At 43.0% G+C, this 20,042-nt stretch overlaps 1 protein-coding gene across 4 annotated transcripts in view; it reads right to left on the bottom strand.

The window, feature by feature from the left end:
• The window catches only part of CUL1 (cullin 1), a 103,784-nt gene that overhangs the window by 9,538 nt on the left and 74,204 nt on the right, over positions 1-20,042 (bottom strand). For all 4 annotated transcript variants that reach the window (XM_037990896.2, XM_037990894.2, XM_007983344.3 and 1 more), the window contains exons 10-16: positions 8,617-8,724; positions 8,430-8,536; positions 5,756-5,804; positions 5,243-5,374; positions 3,987-4,104; positions 2,832-2,908; positions 2,221-2,352 (exon numbers count right to left, since the gene is read on the bottom strand). In XM_037990896.2, the coding sequence (XP_037846824.1) occupies positions 2,221-2,352; positions 2,832-2,908; positions 3,987-4,104; positions 5,243-5,374; positions 5,756-5,804; positions 8,430-8,536; positions 8,617-8,724 (723 nt within the window). The remainder of the gene's footprint in view (positions 1-2,220; positions 2,353-2,831; positions 2,909-3,986; positions 4,105-5,242; positions 5,375-5,755; positions 5,805-8,429; positions 8,537-8,616; positions 8,725-20,042) is intronic.

The raw sequence follows: 20,042 nt of genomic DNA, 5'->3' as shown, positions 1-20,042 counted from the left end.
CTCCAAAAATATATAGCCTAAGTCTGAAGAACTTATTTATGAAACAAATTCTTTAAACAAGTACAAACAAAGTGCAGATCTATTTAAAAGGGAATATAAAACGTGGCAATGCCACCACAATGCAACATCTTCCCAAAGTCATTCATCTTCCATGTTTTCAAACATTAAAATAATTTGAAGTTTTTTCAAAAAATGTATTGTCTATGTGGATATATACTATAGATATGTATGTCCCCACTTGTTTATAGAGAAAATCACATATACACACACCTGGTATATGTGGACATGTTAAGCATCAATCTCCAAATCTGTTTTTGGCACATGAGCTAAGAAGTATTATCTTTTGGCACATTATTGATGTAAAACAACACAAATATCAAATTATATTTGGTTTTCTAATCTTAAGTACTTTACTATGAAAGTAGGAAAAAAGTAAGTAAAGTATGAAATGGCAAGTGCACTAAAGGTTTTCTTTTTTTGAGACAAAGTCTTGCTCTGTCACCCAGGCTGGAGTGCAGTGGCACAATCTCAGCTCACTGCAACCTCTGCCTCCCAGGTTCAAGGGATTCTCCTGCCTCGGCCTCCCGAGTAGCTGGGACTATAGGCGAGCACCACCACGCCCAGCTAATTTTTGTATTTTTAGTAGAGATGGGGTTTCACCATGCTGGCCAGACTAGTCTCGAATCCCTGACCTTGTGATCTGCCCGCCTCGGCCTCCCAAAGTGCTGGGATTACAGGCTGAGCCACCGTGCCCGGCCCTAAAGTATCCTCTAAAGACAGGTAGCACGCGTTGGTTCCTGATCGCTGAGCGTGTGCGAGCGAATGAATGCTCCCTGAAGACTCCTTCCTCTCTTCTCCCTCTTTTCTTGCATAATCGACAGCAACAAGTAATGACCCATGACTGTCAGCCACTGCTCGCCCAGGCAAGACCTCAGTCAATGAAAAGAGAAACAAACAAAAAAGGCCACAAGCCCGTTTCAGGGGGGCCCACAGACAACAGTGCTTCCAGGGCCTGGGACAGAGACACAAGGGAATGAGTGTGTTGCTAATGTCTTCTACTGGGCCCGCTCCTGGCTGCCTTAACATGGCAGACACACCCTAGGCAAAGCCTCCGCCTTGTCAAAAACTGGACACTGAAATTCCAGGTACTAGAGTCGAACACATGGATTCTTCTATGAATATTTGGGGATAAATGAAACAAAATTTCAATTATATAGTAAGAAACATTCAACTTGATAAAGACCTCTGGAGCCAGTGTAACAATACTATGCATTTGAACAATTTTAAGTTGGAGTAGATTTACGAAAAGTTTAAATTAATGAGCAGCTTGAGTCTGCAGAACAACCCATTCTGAAGTTTATTAATACTTAAACATAGACTTGCAGTTGTTCTCAGAAGTTTATTGGTGAAACCTTCTCAGAGACTAAAATATGCCATTACTTGTGAAGCCCACTCTGTACAAAAGTGGAAGTAGAAAGAGCCTGGACTTTTTTTTCTTTTTACTTTAAAAAATTTATAGAGATGGGATCTTGCCATGTTGTCCAGGCTTGTCTCAAACTCCTAGCCTCAAGCAATTCTCTGGCCTCAGCCTCCCAAAGTGTTAGGATTACCAGCATGAGCCACCACACCAGCTAAGCCTGAACTTTAAGAGAAAAGACTTTAACTGAAATTTTGGCTCAGCTACAGATAAGCTAGGATTCAGAGAAATTCACTTCAATTAACCCAAGCCTCAGTTTTCTCACCTGCAAAATGGAAATATTCTTAGTTACACAGTTATAAACTAGGTTGTACTCAATATCGTTGTAAGCACTGTTGTTAATGTGAAACTGCTTTGTCAAAGGTGGAGAGCTGTTATAATTAAATGCACGCAACTCCAGCGTTTTAAGCCACTACCTGAACACTTGATGTGTGTCCAGCAGGAGCCGTGCCAAACACTTACCAAATCCGTTAATTTTCACATCAATTCCCATGTATAAGCACTAACATCCCATTAATGGAGGAGAAAACTGAGGTTCACAATCATTAAATAACTTGTTCCCCAGCCAGAAAGAATTGGAGTTTGGCTCCTCTGATTCTTACAACTCCATGTTTTAAACCTGCCACTATTTCACCAGAAGCTGAATTCTAGATTCTGCTGCTGAGTCAGCTGCTAATGATCTCTATAATTTGCCTTACGTTCATTTAGAACAGAAGCATTTTAAGACACAAACGTGATCTTACCTGCAAAGTATATCTGTTTTTGAAGCAGTTAGTTACCAATTCTCCTTTAGACAACTGATATAACCACGTCAATTTTCGGCCACTGTGGCGGCTGGCGTAGAAAGCTGTGAATCGCTGATAACTACGTTCCAACTAGATAAAAGGACAGCATTATATGGAATACAGATCTCACCACGTCCTACAGGCAGTGTTTCTAAGCAAAGCACACTGTTCCAAGCTTACGGTACAAAGTCAGTGCTTATATAAAAGTAAAATACAAACGCCAGGTGTCTGCCTCTCTTGTAAAGCGCTTTAAGCACTGGAAGGTACGATCTTAAAAAAGGTTCATACTTCAAGACCAGCAGGTTTGTCAAGGTGTTCATTACACAACTAATTAGGTTCTAATTACAATAAAGAAACATGTCTGTAGAGTTGGCCAGCCAGCCCACCTTTAGACATCCAGACCTGCCCCACTGCACAGGGCTCTTCCCTGAGAGTTGCCCCCACGGTTCACTGTGACGCAGCCAGCCGGCAGGAAGGCCATCTGTAGGCCTATCCCCTTCCACAGTGAAGGCTGCCCCGCCCCACCCTCCACTTAGCACTAATGGGACGGCAGATAAACCCATCCTCACCTCTGACGGCAAGGCGAACGTACAAGACTGCTGGAAGGGCCAGGACCCGGAGCTCAGCACTTGAATGCTGAAGTCCACTGGGGGGCGGAAGAGAGGGGAGAGTGAACATTCTGGAATACATTAATTAGTTTATAAATTGAAAAATTCAATCATTTCAGATGAATGTGGATTGCTCTTTATTAAAAAGTACATTAAATAAAAATCCTGCTTGAATATAAAATTAAGAATTGAACATTTTATTCAATTAAAATTAGCAAAAAGTGCAAGAGCCAGATATTCTTTTCTTCCAAAGAGTGAGAGTCTTCATTTCGCTTCCACCTCGGAATTCTGCTGTCACATGCCTGCCCTGCTTCCCCTGCTTTCCTTTTCAGTCCTGAATCACTGAGTCCACTCAAGCCACGCCTGGGCTTGCCACGCCCGGCATCATCACAGCCCCAGACTCACGGAAACTCACAAGCAGGAGAAAACTGCTAACTTCAGTACAGTGTGTGTTTCAGTTATTACTGTGAAAAGACACACATGGTCTATAAATTATAACAGTCATTTCATCTTCACAGATAGTTAAAAAGCCCACTGGCAAAACTGTCCAGGTTTACAATGGAATTGTTATCCTGATTTGGGAAAAATAAAACACTCCATTTTTCACTTAAAAAGACAAAGATGATCAAAAGATGATATAAGCATAAATCTGCCATCCAACTACTATGCGAGGCCTTAAAATACCAGCCCAGCTGCCTCTCCTGGAGAACCGAATCACCTATATCTGCCTGTACTGATCCCTAATCCCAGTCTGAAGCCACAGGTCTTTAGCTTGACTGTTACCTATGCAGGCCAAGGGAACATTAAAATAAATGCTAGAATGGATTCAAGCTAAGGTTTACTACAAGTTAAAACCACGCCTGTGAGTCCCTCCCCAGATCCCAACAGGTGGTGACCTCGCCCCAGCACAGCTGACACCAGTTCAGGGGCTGTCATCTCCTAAGGTCACACGGGAGTTGGGGGAGGAGGGCTGGGCATTTGGGAAGAATCTCCTGATTCTTAGTTCTCGAATTTCTGACAAAGTCCCTCCCATCTTCACCCAATACTTTGTCATTTCTTCATTTGCTACAAAGAACTCTGCCCGTAAACACGACAGACAGACACGCGGATACTCACAGTCTAGGGGTTCAGAATTTGTCAAGTGCTTTTTGAACTGCTCGTTCAGATCTTTGCTCACGCCAATATCTTGAAACATGCGCTGAAGTTTAGAGGTGTACTCGAACCCGCAAGCTTGCTGAGAAGAACCCAGATGACTGTCTTATTAATTTGTACAAAAATATAAATGTATACAAGGGACTCTTAGAGAAATCAGAGTATACAATATATAATTATATGGAACTACTAGCAAAGCTAGTAACATTTTGCTATATTTTACAGTACAAATATGCATGGATTAATATTAATACACTGTCGAAAACCCCACAACTCTATGTTGCACAGTGAAGTCTTCGCACACACAATTCATACACAATTTATGAGCATCTAAGAGCAAGGTGTCCTGGCACTATGGTAGAATACAGTGATGAAATAATTGGTCTCTATCTCTTACCAGAAACTGAACTGTGTGCCCCCAAAATCCCTGTGTTGAAGCCCAAACCTCCAATGTGATGCTATGTGGAGGGATGAGGTCTTGAACGTGGGGCCTCACAACGGGACTGGTGTGCTTGTAAGAGACGCAGAGGAGCTCTGCACTGTCTCTGCCACGTGAGGCACCGCAAGAAGGTGGCTGCCTACACAGCAGGAAGAGGGCCCGCACCAGGAACCGAATCAGCAGGCACCCTGATCTCGGACTTGCAGCCTCCACAATTGTGAGAAACAATTTCTGCTGTTGAAACCACCTGGTCTATGGTATTCTCTCACGGCAGCCCACGCTGACAAAGATACCCACATAATTTCGGGTCACAGTAAAATATGCTCCAAGTCAGATAAGAGCAGTTGACAGTGCTGACACACAGGTGCGCAAAGGAGGTGGCGGAGGAAGAGCTGCTGACAGCAAAGTAACCAAGCCCAGAGCAAACAAAACCTCCACTCAGCTCCAGGCCAGCACAATGTGAATGCGCTCCAAGGCCAAAGGTGTGGGAGGCAGGAGAGGCCCCACAGATGGTGAGCTGAGCCCAGCCAGGCCTGGGTAGGATGGAAGCCCCACGGTCGGGGGGGGCGGGGGGGGCGGGGTTGGGGGGAAGGGGTCTGGAAGGCACTGGGGCCCAACAAGAGTAGAGCGATAGTCGTGGGAAGCTTTCAGAAGCGCAGCGGCAGAGCTTCTTGTACAAACCACTGCACAAACTCCTCTGCCTGCCTCATAACATGGACAGACTAAGAGCTGTTTTAATAATGACTCGGAAGCTGGGATTTTTCAGGAAGATGAAACTCACCTTTAACTTGGAGATCATGCTGGCTTCGGCATCGTCACTCGCGCTATTCTGATGGACGAGCCTCTTGGCGAGCATCTTCGCGTAGAACTTCTGAAATACGTCTTTGTCTTCTATGTACTTGAAGACAACCATCTGGCAAAGCCACCGAGACAACACACTTAACAAGCACACACACAAGCCCACAGTGCAGAGCCGACTGTCACCGGCCACAAGCCAGGAGCCAAGATGTGCCCTTGGCTTTGGGCAGGTCTGTACGCCAGCGTTTATGATGGCAACAACTCCACCCCAGAGTCCTGAAAGTTTTGTGAATCCCTTAATTCAGTGAGTTGGACTATTACTGAGAAAAGTCTGAATGCTAAAAGTAGTAACTCAATTTAGGAAGTAAAACCATAGATTCAAAATAAAATCAATGATTATTACTTTTTACATTTCACAGGCCCTCTATAAATAACATGACAAACAGCTTGTGAAATACACAGCTACTGGAAATGGATATGATCATGAAGCACTTACCACTTGATTGAGTGTGTCCTCTAGTTCTGCCTCCTCTGGGTTCTTGGAACTGAAAATTTAAAAAAGATACCATGTTTTAAAACATCAGTACATTTAAACAAGCACCACTCAGCCAGAAAGCAGGTTCAAGCATTCAAAAGCTCAGTTCTCATCAGATTAGTGCAGAGGAAGAGGGAAGGTTGACTTTCCTTACAAATTGGCAATCTCATACCATAACCTCATCATTGAAGAACAGATTATGAAATAGTCATTTAGAATATCCAATAGGAGGTGAAAACTCCTATAGGAGATATTTGTAATAGGTGAATAGATATATATAATATATATATATAATAGGTGATATTAGACCTATTAGATATTAGACCTAATAGAATATATATAATAGGTGAAAACCAATAGGAGATATTTATAAAACGTTTCCAAAAACATTCTGAAGAAGTTTGCCTTTAAGATAATCCACTTAAACTTCAGTAAAGGAAATTCACTTTACCAATTGCTTTCTAGTCCGCTGTAATTTAACTTTGGAGAAATAAAAAGGCACATAGATTCCCTTTCATGGCCCAGTCATTAAAGATAATGAAGGGGTTTAAATTCCTACTAAACTGCTGCCCTCTGTAGTTATATGTACAAGAGATGATTGTCCTTTGACAACTGATTCACTCTATGAACAAACAACAATTCAAAGGTGACTTAAAGGTAGATGAAGTTTTGTACAGGTCTTTTCTACAAGACCGCTTTAGAAACAACACCCCTGATTCATAGAAAATGAATTGGCCACCACAGAAACTCTGAAGACGTGTCTCCAACTGGAGAAGAGGTGTCTCCAACTTGAGAACAGTTGGTTCAGAAAACCCAGCCCTATTCTTGGCACTCTTGGGTCAGGGGTGTTCCTCTTCCCTTGGAGCAGTTTAACTTAGTGTCGTCTCCCTGACTCCACTCGCCGCACACACACTCGTTAAATAGATGCTGTGGAAATGTCTCTGCCATTCTGTCTGCATCAATGGCCTCACCCAGTAATCAGTAGACTTGACGAGGGACATTTATGAAAAGACAAGGGATAAAAAGGACACTAAGGCCAGGCACGGTGGCTCACACCTGTAATCCCAGCACTTTGGGAGGCTGAGGTGGGTGGATCACTTGAGGTCAGGAGTTGGAGACGAGCCTGGCCAACATGGTGAAACCCTGTCTCTACTGAAAAAAAAGAAAAAAAAAAATTTAGCTGGGTGTGGTGGCATGCCTATAGTCCCAGCTACTCAGGAGGCTAAGGCATGAGACTCGCTTGAACTCAGGAGGCAGAAGTTGCAGCGAGCCGAGATCATGCCACGGCATTCCAGCCTGGGTGACAGAGTGAGACGAAGTCTCAAAAAAAAAAAAAAAACACCAAAAACACCCATGATACTAAGTGTTCTGTCAAACAAACTGAAGACCCAGTAGAGTATCTCCATAGTCATAATATGCAGCCCCCCAGAATGAAACCAAGTCATAAGAGGCCTTCCAATTTAAAGCCCCTTCTCATTTCTGGAGAAGATCTGACTTGTTAAATTATACACTAAACCAGGAATAAATATTCCTGTTTATTGCAATAAACAGGAAAAAAAAAAAAAATCAAACACTCAGAGTTTCTCACTGGCCTTGGGTAAACTGGGTTAAGAGAAAGCTATTGACTTTCATCAAATGTTCTCCCATCATTTACCAGAAAGGCCACATAGTTTTTACACAGTTTTCTGTTAATGTAGTAAACTACATCAGACTTGGTACTGCTGGGTTATCCTGACGTTCCTAGAAAGCTATACTATGTTTTGAAGAATTATTATTTAGTTCACAGGTAAATTTGGCTTGTTAATATTTTACTTAAGATTTCTGCAACTCTACTCTCAAGTGACACTTGTTCGTAGTCTTTTCATTCTGGTATGTGCGGGTGTTCTCGGTCTTTTTTGTATTGGGGTTATGCTAGCCTTCAAGAGCTGTTTCAAATATAATTTATTAATATCAAAACCAGTATAATTTGGGAGTGGGGAAAACTATTGCAACAGAAAGTCAGAAGGAGATTGGCTTCCTTCATTAAAATCTTTAAAACGTACTGTTGTGATATTTGGAGTAGAGCATCTCTAAACTGAAAGAAACTTAAAGTGAAAGAGAAGCTGAGAGAAATCAGAACACACAAACAAAACAATCAGTGACAACTTCAAAACACAACGCAGAGAAAGCTATATATTATCTTGCTTCCAGATCTTAATACACATACACTGATTAGAAAACATATCAATTGAGAAATAAGATTCAAAAGTAAAGAATATGAAACAGCAACAGAAACTTATCTAACAAAAACAAATTTAAAACTACACAGAACAAAGGTAATCTTCGGCCATACCACCCTGAACTGAACATGCCCGATCTCGTCTGATCTCAGAAGCGAACAGGGTGGGGCCGGGTTAGTACTTGGATGGAGAATAACCAAAGTCCCACAATACACTGAGACACCTTCTGTTTTCAAAACAGCCAGTGGGAGGGAATGCGGATTTTCAACCGGAAAGACGATTACGTTCAAGCATTCTCTCATGAGGCACAAAATTTACAATTTAATGTATGTAAAACGTAATGTAAGTTTTAATTCCTCATATAAAAGCTGAGATTTTAAACAGGCAGACTAAGAAAACATAGGGTCATTTAATACCTTTTCTTCAACAAGGAGTCACAGTATCGAGCCAGCAACTCAGGGGATTTACTGGATGACTGGGCCATCTTGGTAACCGCATTGTTGTTTATGAAGCGACCACAAGCCTGTGTTACACAAAATACAGTTAGAGACAAACACCCCATCCACATATACTACAGGCAAGTCACAACCGTCACACACCTACCTTATCGAGAGCAGCCACAAAGCCAGCGTCATTGTTGAATGCAGACATTACCAGGGCATTGTATTTTTTATGAACATCAAGCACTGTTTGTACATACATTTTGGGGTCCTTAAATGGGGACAGAAATAGAAACAAAAGGTGGTTATTGGGGATTAAATTGTGTATTAATGTATACAATGCATGTACTAGTATATAAAATATTCTAAAAGCTATAGATACCTTTTCAAAGTTAAGAAATAAGATCAAGAAATACTTTTGGTGCCATCACTGAAACACATAGGACATTTTGTTTACATACATAAAAAACAATCTATTCTCCACACTCAAAACTAAATATTGATTTCGAGCTTGCATTAAAAACAGTGAAAACTCAAAGAGATCATGAAAACAGCATTTTCCAAGTGACAGTTCCGCTTTGCCAATTTCTCCTTGTTAAACAGTCTGGACTGTTTCAGCTGGAGAAGGCCTTTAGCTGCCGAGGTCGGTCATCAGCCCGGCTGGGCAGGCAACCGAGGGAAAGCGGGGCTCAGGGCCTCACCGCAGGACAGGAAGAGGGGCAGAGCACGGCGCAGGGGAGCAAAGGGGCCTCCCCGCAACAAGGAACAACATGGAAATGCAATGCGAAGGCTGGCCGCAGAGGCTGCTGTGGCCAAAGGAAGGCAGCGACAATGGAAGGCAAAGGAGACTGAGCTAAGTGCTAACAAGAAAAAGAGCGCTGCTGCTGGGCATGCAGTGGACGCCACCACCACCCTTTATGGGGCCGCGACAGCCCACGCTGGGAAGCAGGTGCTGTTTTCATCCCCATTCTACAGATGAGGAACTGTCTGTCACAGCTAAGCACACTGCCAGGAACTGGTGGCAGAGACAGGCTTGGCTCCGGGCTGTGCGGGAGCCAGGCTGGGAAGGTTGGTGGGAGGGAGCTCCGGACCACCCCTAGCCAAGCACAGACCCAGGAGCTGGGGCACCCCCGTGTTTCCACAACACCGATCTTTTAATCTGCAGGGCTCAGGTGCCAGAAATCAGCATTCCCAATTCTACCTAGTCTGCATTTTTTATAACATTTGATTAACTTGTTTTTAAAAAATAACGTCTAAAAGTAAGGATGAATGATTTTTCTGCAACAGGGTTACACTAGGAGTGTCCGAAGTTTTCTGTTAAAAAAAGCTCTATATAATAAATGCAAGGTTTTTATTATTATGAATATATTGTGATAAGTTCAATAAGATATAAATATGGTCTCCACCTGACATAAACATTTGATAAGAGAAAATATTAAAAGGGAACTTAATGCAAAATAATTGCCAAATAAAAATCACTTAATATTCAAAGGCAGTATTGCAGATATTTACTATTTTAAAATTACCATCTTAAAAGTGTTAAAACACACAGAGCGTTCACTGCACTTCCAGATAGCCTTGCTCTTTGTTTCATGGCTATCCCAGACGTAGGGAAACTTCTTCCACTTTGCCTGGATGGTCTTAATCTTCAGAGTGAACCAAAAGCACCTCCAAGTTGGGCCATATCTTATTTCATATAAGCTTGCTTCTTTTAAACAATGAAAATATTTTCTGCTTGACCTAATTGTGGTTTTGCCACTGAAACAGATATTGCTTCTGCCAATTCAGATTTTAGATCACTTTCAGATTTCACATCAAATTATTCCAGAACATTCAGATATACTTCTCTCTGCCTTCCTTCTGTTACAGTATTTACAAAGTGCTCCAGCCTACAGTGAGGATTCAAACACTGGAAAATGCTAGAAACGTTATTGGGTAGTTTTCGAATACGGTAACATGCAGGATCTCTTAACGAGTTAACAGCCCTACAAAGAACTGCATGTCAAAACTGCCAATTTAAGGACTCAGTTTGCTTCCAAAACTTGCTGTTTTTTTGGAAGACCACTCACAGGATTTATGTGTAGCACGTTATGTATATAAATATTAATACTTATTTTATTTGCAAGAATGACTTCACCCTTAGCAGCAGAGGGGCTACAGACCCACCTTACAAGGCCTTGCCCACCTGGCAGCCTGACCACTCAGCCTGCACGGCTTCCCTGCCACACGCCTTCACCCTCTTTCCCGAAAACGCCAGCCTCGACTTACTCCACGCTCTTGCTTGCGATCTGTCATTGGTGGACTCCTCTGAACCAGTGACATCTCTCTGTTGACTATAATGTTTCCAAATTATAATACTTTTCTGTATTTTCTCAAAACTTTTTGGCCATTTTTCGTCAGATTTGGAATTTGGAAAAATACCAATTTCCCAAGGAATGCCAGGAACAACTTCTCACATGGAAAGCCAAATCTCCAGGAGTAAAGAAGTCTTCAGACTCCAATTCCAAAATTCTTTCAACTACAGCAGTCTGGCTGGTGAGATGGGAGGACTTGCATGGAACCTACTAAGGGAAGTGTGTCAAAACACTGGCCTTGGCTGGGCTCAGTAGCTCATGCCTGTAATCCCAGCACTTTGGGAGGCCGAGGCGGGCAGATCATGAGGGTCAGGAGTTCTAGACCAGCCTGGCCAACATGGGGAAACCCCATCTCTACTAAAAATGCAAAAAAAATCAGCTGGGGGTGGTGGCGGGCACCTATAATGCCAGCTACTCGGGAGGCTGACGCAGGAGAATCGCTTGAACCCAGGAGACGGTGGTTGCAGTGAGCCGAGATTGCACCACTGCACTCCAGCCTGGGTGACAATGTGAGACTCTGTTTAAAAAAAAAAAAAAAAAAATCTGGCCTTGAAAATGTGAATTTAGCATTTGAGGTTCAGAGAAAAGCCATTTAGGAACTGGTCAAGGAGCAGACAAAGAACACACTAGAATAATATAAGGGAGAGAATTTTAAGGAAATAGAGAAAAGACGTCCAAAAGGTAAGTAGATTTAACATTCGGGAGGTAAACGATGAAGAGAGGTTACAAAACTGTAAGGAGAGAGATCAGCTGGATCAAATGGATGTTTTTTTTCAAGAAAACAAAGAACGAATGTTTGAGGTTTAAAAAAATAAGTAGTAATGGGTTTGACTCAGGACCCTCCATGTATTCACGGGAGCTTTTCACATGTAAGAAACAGGACATCTCCCAGGCTTGTCCCTCAGGGCTCATTCAACTGCTACATGATTGCAGTTGTTACACTGAGGACAGACACATTCACGTCTACACCAAACTTCCCCTAGGTGAGCCCACGTGGCCTGCCCTGGGTCATCATGGGATTCCCAAAGCCTTATGTTATCAATGGCCTGATCCGCTCCCCAGTCCTGCGTTCTCTGGAGCTCTTCTTGGCAAGTGCCACCACTCACCCAGCAGCTCAAGCCAGGGCCCCGGGACTCAGTTCCTGCTTTCCCATTCATGACTCCTGTGAATCAATCCACATAACCTGTCCATTTCTTTTCAACATTTTATTGCGGAAAAAATTCAAATATATTCACAATTAGAAAGAGCAGTAAAACTTACCCCATGTACTCATCATCCAGTTTTAACAACTGTCAAAACGCAAAACCTGTCAGTTACAAAGCCAGCATCTCTGCATCATTCTCTCCATTCCCCCCACGACCAGCCCAGTCTCCAGTGGGTCACTATCACTACCTGAACCATGACAACAAACCTAACTAACCTAACTGGCATACTTGTGTGTTAGTCAAGGTTCCCTAGAGGGACAGAACTAACAGGAGATAAATACATGGGAGTTTATTAAGTATTAACTTACACAATCACAAGGTCCTACAATAGGCTATCTGCAAGCTTAAGGAGAAAGGACAGCCAGTCCGAGTCCCAAAACTGAAGAACCTGGAGTCTGATGTTCAAGGGCAGGAAGCATCCAGCATAGGAGAAAGACGTAGGCTGGGAGGCTAGGCCAGTCTCACCTTTTCACGTTTTTCTGCCTGCCTTATATTCGCTGGCAGCTAATTAGATTGTACCCACGCAGACTGAGGGTAGGTCTGCCTTCCCCAGCCCACTGACTCAAATGTTAATGTCCTTTGGCAACACCCTCACAGACACGCCCAGGAACAACACTTTGCATCCTTCAATCCGATCAAGTTGACACTCAATATTAACCATCACAACTTGTAACAACTCTTCTTCCTTTTCACCCACTTTCTACATGGCAGCAAGCACATATATCCCGTCAATTCCATGACTGTATCACTCTCCACTGGTTTCCTTGAGACCTTAGGATTAAGCCAGTATCATCAACACGGCTTTCAAGGTCTCTCCTGGTCTGGCCAGCCCATGCTGCCTTCATGCTTACCTTCTACCTCAGGCCATACCTGGTTTCTTCGTTCTTAGAATGGGCTGTGTGTACGCCCACTGAGGGGCTTTGTTCTGTCTGGGATCCCCCTTTGCCCAGCTAGCTTTAATTCTTTTCTCCATCTCAAACACTTTTTTCAGGGACGCTTTCTCTGAATTTCCAAGATAGGCCGAGGCTGCCCTGTTAGATTACCCAAACCCCATCCCAACACTAATCACACCTGCCAATTCCTTGCTAATGGCCTTTCTTGCTGGGCACATCTCAGTGCTGCTCACTGGGGCCGTGTCTGCCTGCGACCACTGCCATACTTCTAAGTACCTAGTGAAGTGGCATTCATCAAATCATCTCCTAAATGGCTGAACCAGCAACATAATAATAATGATAACTGAATTACGAACTTTTATTCCATACATTTCCACTAAAAGGATAATTCTAAAAGCCAATTTCACGAAGAGAAAATACACGTTAAGAGTCTCACATAACTTTTTATCCTACTCTTTCTTAAAAAGGTAAACCAAATATGGCATACTGAGAGGTGTGAGGGCATCATCTCATGGAGAGTTGGTATATATTTACACACAATTTCTGGGGGTCAGTTGTGATCCTAAGTGATACTTTAACACTCAAAACACTTCCTAATAACCCAGCACCATTCAAGAATATTGCTAAAGAGGAATACTGGGGTGCTACAGGCTCGAGGGGAGCCTCCTTCACCATTTCGCGTACATAAACTGGTGCTCTCCAGGCTGAGGGGACAGATCTGACAGTCTGTGGAAAGCTGCTCTTGCCTACACTACCTCTGAGGGTACATTCAGCCTCCACATCTTTCATCCAGCAAAGGGCTAAAGAGAGCAGATCAATTACAAGAGCTTTAGGAGAGTTCCCTGAGGACAGGCAGTCGACAACAACGCTCAATCTCAGGACACCAGGACCTGGCTCGACACTGTCCAATCTTACCTCTAGATAATTTTTCCTTAAGAAGGGGAGAGAATTGAGGCCCCATTAAGTAACAAAAACATATCGTGCAGTTGTTTGGGGGCAGCGTCGTTTTTCCCATTAGCATCAGCACTTGGTCTTCAAGTAATATTATCTCCATGCAAAAACACAGAGAAGCAAAGGTTTCAGAAAAAAAACCACAGAGAGTTATGTGTGCAGATCATGTACTCAGACCATTATCTGGGAAGGTGCTCAGTGGTGTCCCCACCACCTGGCATGGTTCTGTGGTGTCCCCACCGCCTGGCATGTTTCTGTGGTGTCCACTGCCTGGCATGGTTCTGTAGTGTCCACCACCTGGCATGGTTCTGTGGTGTCCACCGCCTGGCATGGTTCTGTGGTCCCCACCGCCTGGCATGGTTCTGTGGTCCCCACCGCCTGGCATGGTTCTGTGGTGTTCAGCCCTGCCAGTCTGTGTGTGCTCAGGGGAAAACATTAATTTTGATATTAATAGGCAAAAAAATTTTAGATCTCAAAAATCATTTAGAAATAATCTTGCATTTTCTTAATAGGCCTTTTCTACTCTATCACCTAACCTCTTTCAATAAGCAGAAACCAACAGTTTTTCAGATGGAGCGTGGTCTAAAACTTAAAATACTGAGACAAAAACACTAACAATTTAGTAAGTACTCTTTTCTCATTCTTTTATTTATTTATTTATTTTTGGGACAGGGTCTCGTTCTGTCACCCAGGCTGGAGTGCAGTGGTGTGATCTTGGCTCACTGCAACCTCTGCCTCCCTGGTTCAAGCGACTCTTCTGCCTCAGCTTCCCAACTACCTGAGATTACAGGTGCATGCCATGACACCCAGCTAATTTTATTTTTAGTAGAGACAGGATTTCACCATGTTGGCCAGGCTGGTCTCAAACTCCTGACCTCAGGTGATCCACTCGACTGAGCCTCCCAAAATGTTGGGATTATAGGTGTCACCCACCGTGCCTGACCTTCATTATTTTCGTAGTGATGCCCTGGCAATGTTAAACAATGCCAGCAAGAAAATGCTCCTCCCCCAAAGCCTCTATTGGTCTAAATTCAAAAATGTTGCTGCAGTTGCTCCTGGATTTCAGTCATATACATGGAGCATTAGAATGAGCACATTTTAAGTCTTCCCTTTACTACACATCATATACTACATGAGAGTTAATTTGGAGAACTCCCCAACACATGCAGACTCAGCTAAAACATTATTTGAAGAGGGAGTTCCTCTGGGTTCCCCAGGACTCACAAGATTAATAACAAATCACTGGCTGACATCTACGGACTACTTCATCCAACAACAGCAGAATATACTTTCTTCTCAAATCCGTCCGCCTCAGCCTCCCAAAGTGCTGGGATTACAGGCGTGAGCCACCATGCCCAACCTTTTCTCATTATTTTAACTGGCCTACCTGCTGCTACTTTTTGCTTCAATCATTTGTATCTATCTTGGAATCATGGCTCTGCGCCTCAGACCATAATTTTTAAATTTTTAATGTCATTGTTGCCTTTGGATTCTGATCTACTATCTACACATTCCTGATCCCAGCACCGTCACTGTGTGGGTTTCATTTTGATTCTGGCCTTTGCTACGTCCCCTGGTTGTTCCCCTAGTCCTGGCTGACACTTACATTTTCCTTTAGTTCAAGGTGAGGCTGAAGTCCTTGTTTTCAGCCTTTTGGAATGTACTCTGTAAATGTGGAGGCTGTAAGTGGACCAGATTCAGGGGCTGAATGTTTACAGACGAAAATGTTAAACTTTGAAAGCAGAACTAAGACTTGCCAGGAAAGAGTGACTTCTCTGAAGAGAATGAAAAGATTCCCCAGGCAGAATGATGTTTCAGAAAGGAATAATTAAGTGAGTCCAGAAGCAGAAGTAGTGTATAGGAAGATGAGTAGCAGGGCTGCCTGACTCAGTGAGGATGGACAGGAAAGAGAAGTTCATGGGCAGGGTCTCTAATTGGCCTTGAACCAATCAAGGGTTACTTTAGTACTTATTTCAACTACAATTTAGTTGATGTGGGTATAAAGTCAAATTTGGGTAGGGACATGCATCCATAGTGGATTTGCTTGTGAAATGATTCAAGTCTTCCCTACAATTAAGAGAAAGGAGGGTGTATGTTGGATATAACAATGATAGCCTGGGCCAGGCGTGGTGGATCACACCTCTAATCCCGGCACTTTGGGAGGTCAAGGCGGGTGGATCAGCTGAGGTCGGGAGTTCGAGACCTGGCTGGCCAACATGGCGAAATCCTGTCTCTACTAAAAATACAAAAATTAGCCAGGCATGGTGGTATATGCCTATAATCCCAGCTACTCAGGAGACCGAGGCAGGAGAATCGCTTGAACCCGGGAGGCAGAGGTTGCAGTGAGCCGAGATCATGCCATTGCACTCCAGCCTGGGTGACGGAGTGAGATTCCATCTCAAAAAAAAAAAAAAAAAAAAAAAAAGCAAAGCCTGGTTATGTTAGACTCCAAAATGACAACTGTGTACATTTTCTTTTAGGGAAAATGATTATTCTCTTCATCCCATGGCAAGACAAAATAAATCCAAACCATCCTCATTTCTCTGAAGTTACGTACCTATGATTCACAAATTTAGCTACATGCCGTCTGAATCAGTGTATATGATCAGCATACATGCTATCTGAATCGATGTATATTATCAGCATATATCAGTTCTTTGTGTAATTAAATGTTCGACTTACTGTACAAAACTATGCTTCCTTTTGTCCCAAAGACACTTTCCCCTTTCCAACATCCACTGAATCAAAACCTGCACATTCCTTTTGTTTCTTAAAAAATGTTTTAATATAGAAAATTTTCAAACGTTCAAAATGAGAAAAGAATAGTAAAATCAACCCCCATAAACCCATTAGCCAGCTTTAAGGAATAGCTATGGCTCTAAGAGTCCAGGATTTTCTCATTTGACCCTCTTCCTACGAGTGTAAGCCAGTTTTATCGATGTGTATCCCATCTTCTTTGAGCAAACCAAGCCGGGATACACTCCAAATGTAAGGTTCTGTAGCTAATTTTATCAATGACTGGATAATTTTCTTCTCTTACCATCCACAGAATGTTTGCATCAAGACTCAGTTGTTTAATCATGCACTTAACTACAGAAGAGAAAGGGCATCTTGGATGTCCAACTAAACCCAAACTCAGATCTACCAGAAGTACCTGGTAGTACATTAGTCTGTTCACTGCGTCTACGTTCACAAATGACTGGGCTTTTATAATTCTAATTCGGCTTCCCAATCCAAATCACAGAACTTTTTCTGCTAAGGTGCTAGGATTTACCCCTTAGTCTTCCACTGAAAAATAACTTGCCAGAGCTACCTAATTTCTGCCTATCCAATTCTCTATCTGACGTGCTGCCTTTTCTAAGTGTTATACCATCAGCCCAATCCTGGAGCCAGCTACTGAGAGCAGCTTCTGAAAACTTCTCCTGTTTCAACACAGCAATTCTCTCAGAACGGCAAATAACTTTCACAACACTGCTCCTCAGTCAGTGTCTGCAGCTCAACACCCCAGTGTTAGAGCCAGCAGCCCTGCTGGGTGTTGAAGTATCTAACAGACCCATCTCTGTTGGGCCACACTGCAATACCTGTTAGGCTGAGGACACTAAATCAAGATATGGTTTCAAAGAGGTGCTTTTTTGTTGCTACTTCTGCCCTGAAGACCAAGAGTAAGGAAATATTCTCTTACAGCCTGATTTATGTTTATTTATAAAACTGTCTTTGTAGGGGAATACAGTAACATCCAGATTGCTGAGCAATTATGTGTTAAACATTCAAAATGGAATCAACTGTACAGTCAAGCATTAATTAACAAGAACTTACAAGCTTGCATTATTTGACCCTTCTCCTGAACTTTATTTTGGCATTATGCTATAAGTTGGTGGCATGGAAAATCATCAAATTACCCGAGGACTTGACATCCTATTTCCTTGTACGTGTACTGCTGATGCTGCTGTCCACGGCACTACCATGCTTTTTAGGATGAGCCACTGGAGAAAGTATCCTCAGCTCTGACCACCAAGAAAAATCATTCTGCGTTACTAGCTGATTGTACCCCACGGCGCTGGCTGTCTTTAGTGCCAAGCTCTCTGTACTGACTACATTGATTTCAGGGCAAATTATGACTAACTCTAACCAGAGTACTGGACTGCATTGCACACACTTTGAGAATTATATTAAGCTTTATTTTGTGTTTCATATCCTTATTTTGCTCCTCTCTGATTTATTTATCCTATTTTATTTCACGTATTGTGTAAGCGGCCCCAAGTCCTTTTCAGAGCAATGGGAAGTATAACTAAGATGTAAGTATACTGAAACCCTATTCTGGATACGGTGTCGTGCTAAGCTCTGAGGACACAAAACTGGATAGAGCCATCTCTGCTACAAGAGAGGGACATTCACACGGACATCTAAAGCATAAAGCAGTACACATGTCACATCAACAGTCCAATGTGCTATTATTTCGAGGGGGAGATGCTACCATTCCAATGTGATTGAGAAAACTTTTCAGCTGGGTGTTGAGAGATAAATAGGTATTTCACAGGTAGAAAAAAGGAGGACTGTGTCTAAGAAGAGAAGACAGAAAAACTAGGAAGGTAGAGTGAGGCAAATTTATGCAATGGTGAGCTCCAGCTGAGATGACACACGCAGCGGGGTCAAGAGTCGTGGAGCCGAGACGACAGCCCTGTAGCAGATGGCCTTCACCATTACCATCCACAGATCCTTGCTGGGTAAGAGGCTAGGCCCGAAACCGCAGAGCATAAAGCTGTAATGAGGCGTAAGCTTCGCTCTCAAGGGCTGTACAACCTATGGTGCAGTGACAGGAAGCACAGGAAGTTATAAACACATGTACACTTGTGATGAGAGTTTTACAAATAGGGTTTAGGATGGAAGAGCTAAGGTCAGCTCTTTCTAGAAGGGAGGATTTGAGCTGGCCTTAAAAGCAGGACTAAGACAAACAGAAGGTAAGAATGACTGTGTTACAAATAGAGACATTAGCCAGGGTTTCGGGGTGGGGGAATGATATTATAATAGTTTCACTGGAAGACGGGGTTCATGAAAATGTGGGCTAATTAGAGGATTTTGATTTAGTATAATATTATGATTTATATTATCACAAGGAAGGGCTTTATTCTGCTTTGTTTAAAACAGGATGAAAAGAACGCAGAGTAAAATTATAAACGTATTCAGTGGTATTTCTGAAAGAGGAAACTGCTAATTATCATGAGGGATGAATGGGAACGGGAGAGGTGTGGGGCCATTTGGGAAGAGAAGTGACAGACGAAGCCCAGATTAAGATGGTAGCCTTGGGACTGGAGAGAAAATGCACAGAACACAGTAAGAGCCAAGGGAGGAGGAATTCCCATGCTCCACTGACTCATCCCAGAAGACAGAGGAGGAGACAGCTCGCTATCGAGACAGGCCGGCTGCTTACTGCTTTGAGAAGGATTCTGAGGCCACATCCAGACCCTATGGGAAATTATACCCTATTAGATTACTAATGCTTACGATGAACAAAGCATGAGGGCGGAGTGACTCATGCATGCTACACAGCTGCCACCTCTGTGCTAAGGAATGGAGGAAGAGGTGAGTTTCAAATGGACATGCAAGGTAGGCACTAAACTAGGCAGATGAGGTCATGGAGATGTGACAAGGACAAAGGCAAGGCATTCTAATTCAGAATTCTTGACATCACGTCTACTACAGGAATGCCCTAAATGCTTGCTGAATAAATGAAACGATGATTTCAGTTTGATCTGCAAAATTTGTTTGCCCTTTGAGTTGAAACACCGACTACATCATGCAGCTAAAAATACTCCTCAATTTGGGATTATGTTTCAATAAACCCATCATATACTGAATGTGTGTGGTTTTTTTTTTTTTTTTTTGAGACAGAGTCTCACTCTGTTGCCCAGGCTGGAGTACAGCAGTGCAATCTTGGCTCACTGCAACCTCCGCTTCCCAGGTTCAAATGATTCTCCTGCCTCAGCCTCTGGAGTAGCTGGGATTACAGATGCCCACCACCACGCCCAGCTAATCTTTGTACTTTTAGCAGAGACGGGGTTTCGCCATGTTGGCCAGGCTGGTCTTGAACTCTTGACCTCAGGTGATCTGCCCGCCTTGGCCTCCCAAAATTCTGGGATTACAGGTGTGAGCCACTGCATCCGGACCTCAGTGTGTGACAATATTTTC

The sequence above is a fragment of the Chlorocebus sabaeus genome, chromosome 21 (assembly GCF_047675955.1).
Source record: "Chlorocebus sabaeus isolate Y175 chromosome 21, mChlSab1.0.hap1, whole genome shotgun sequence".
NCBI lineage: Eukaryota > Metazoa > Chordata > Mammalia > Primates > Cercopithecidae > Chlorocebus > Chlorocebus sabaeus.
The sequence above is the reverse complement of the archived record's forward strand: the minus strand, read 5'-3'. Positions and strand labels throughout refer to the sequence as shown.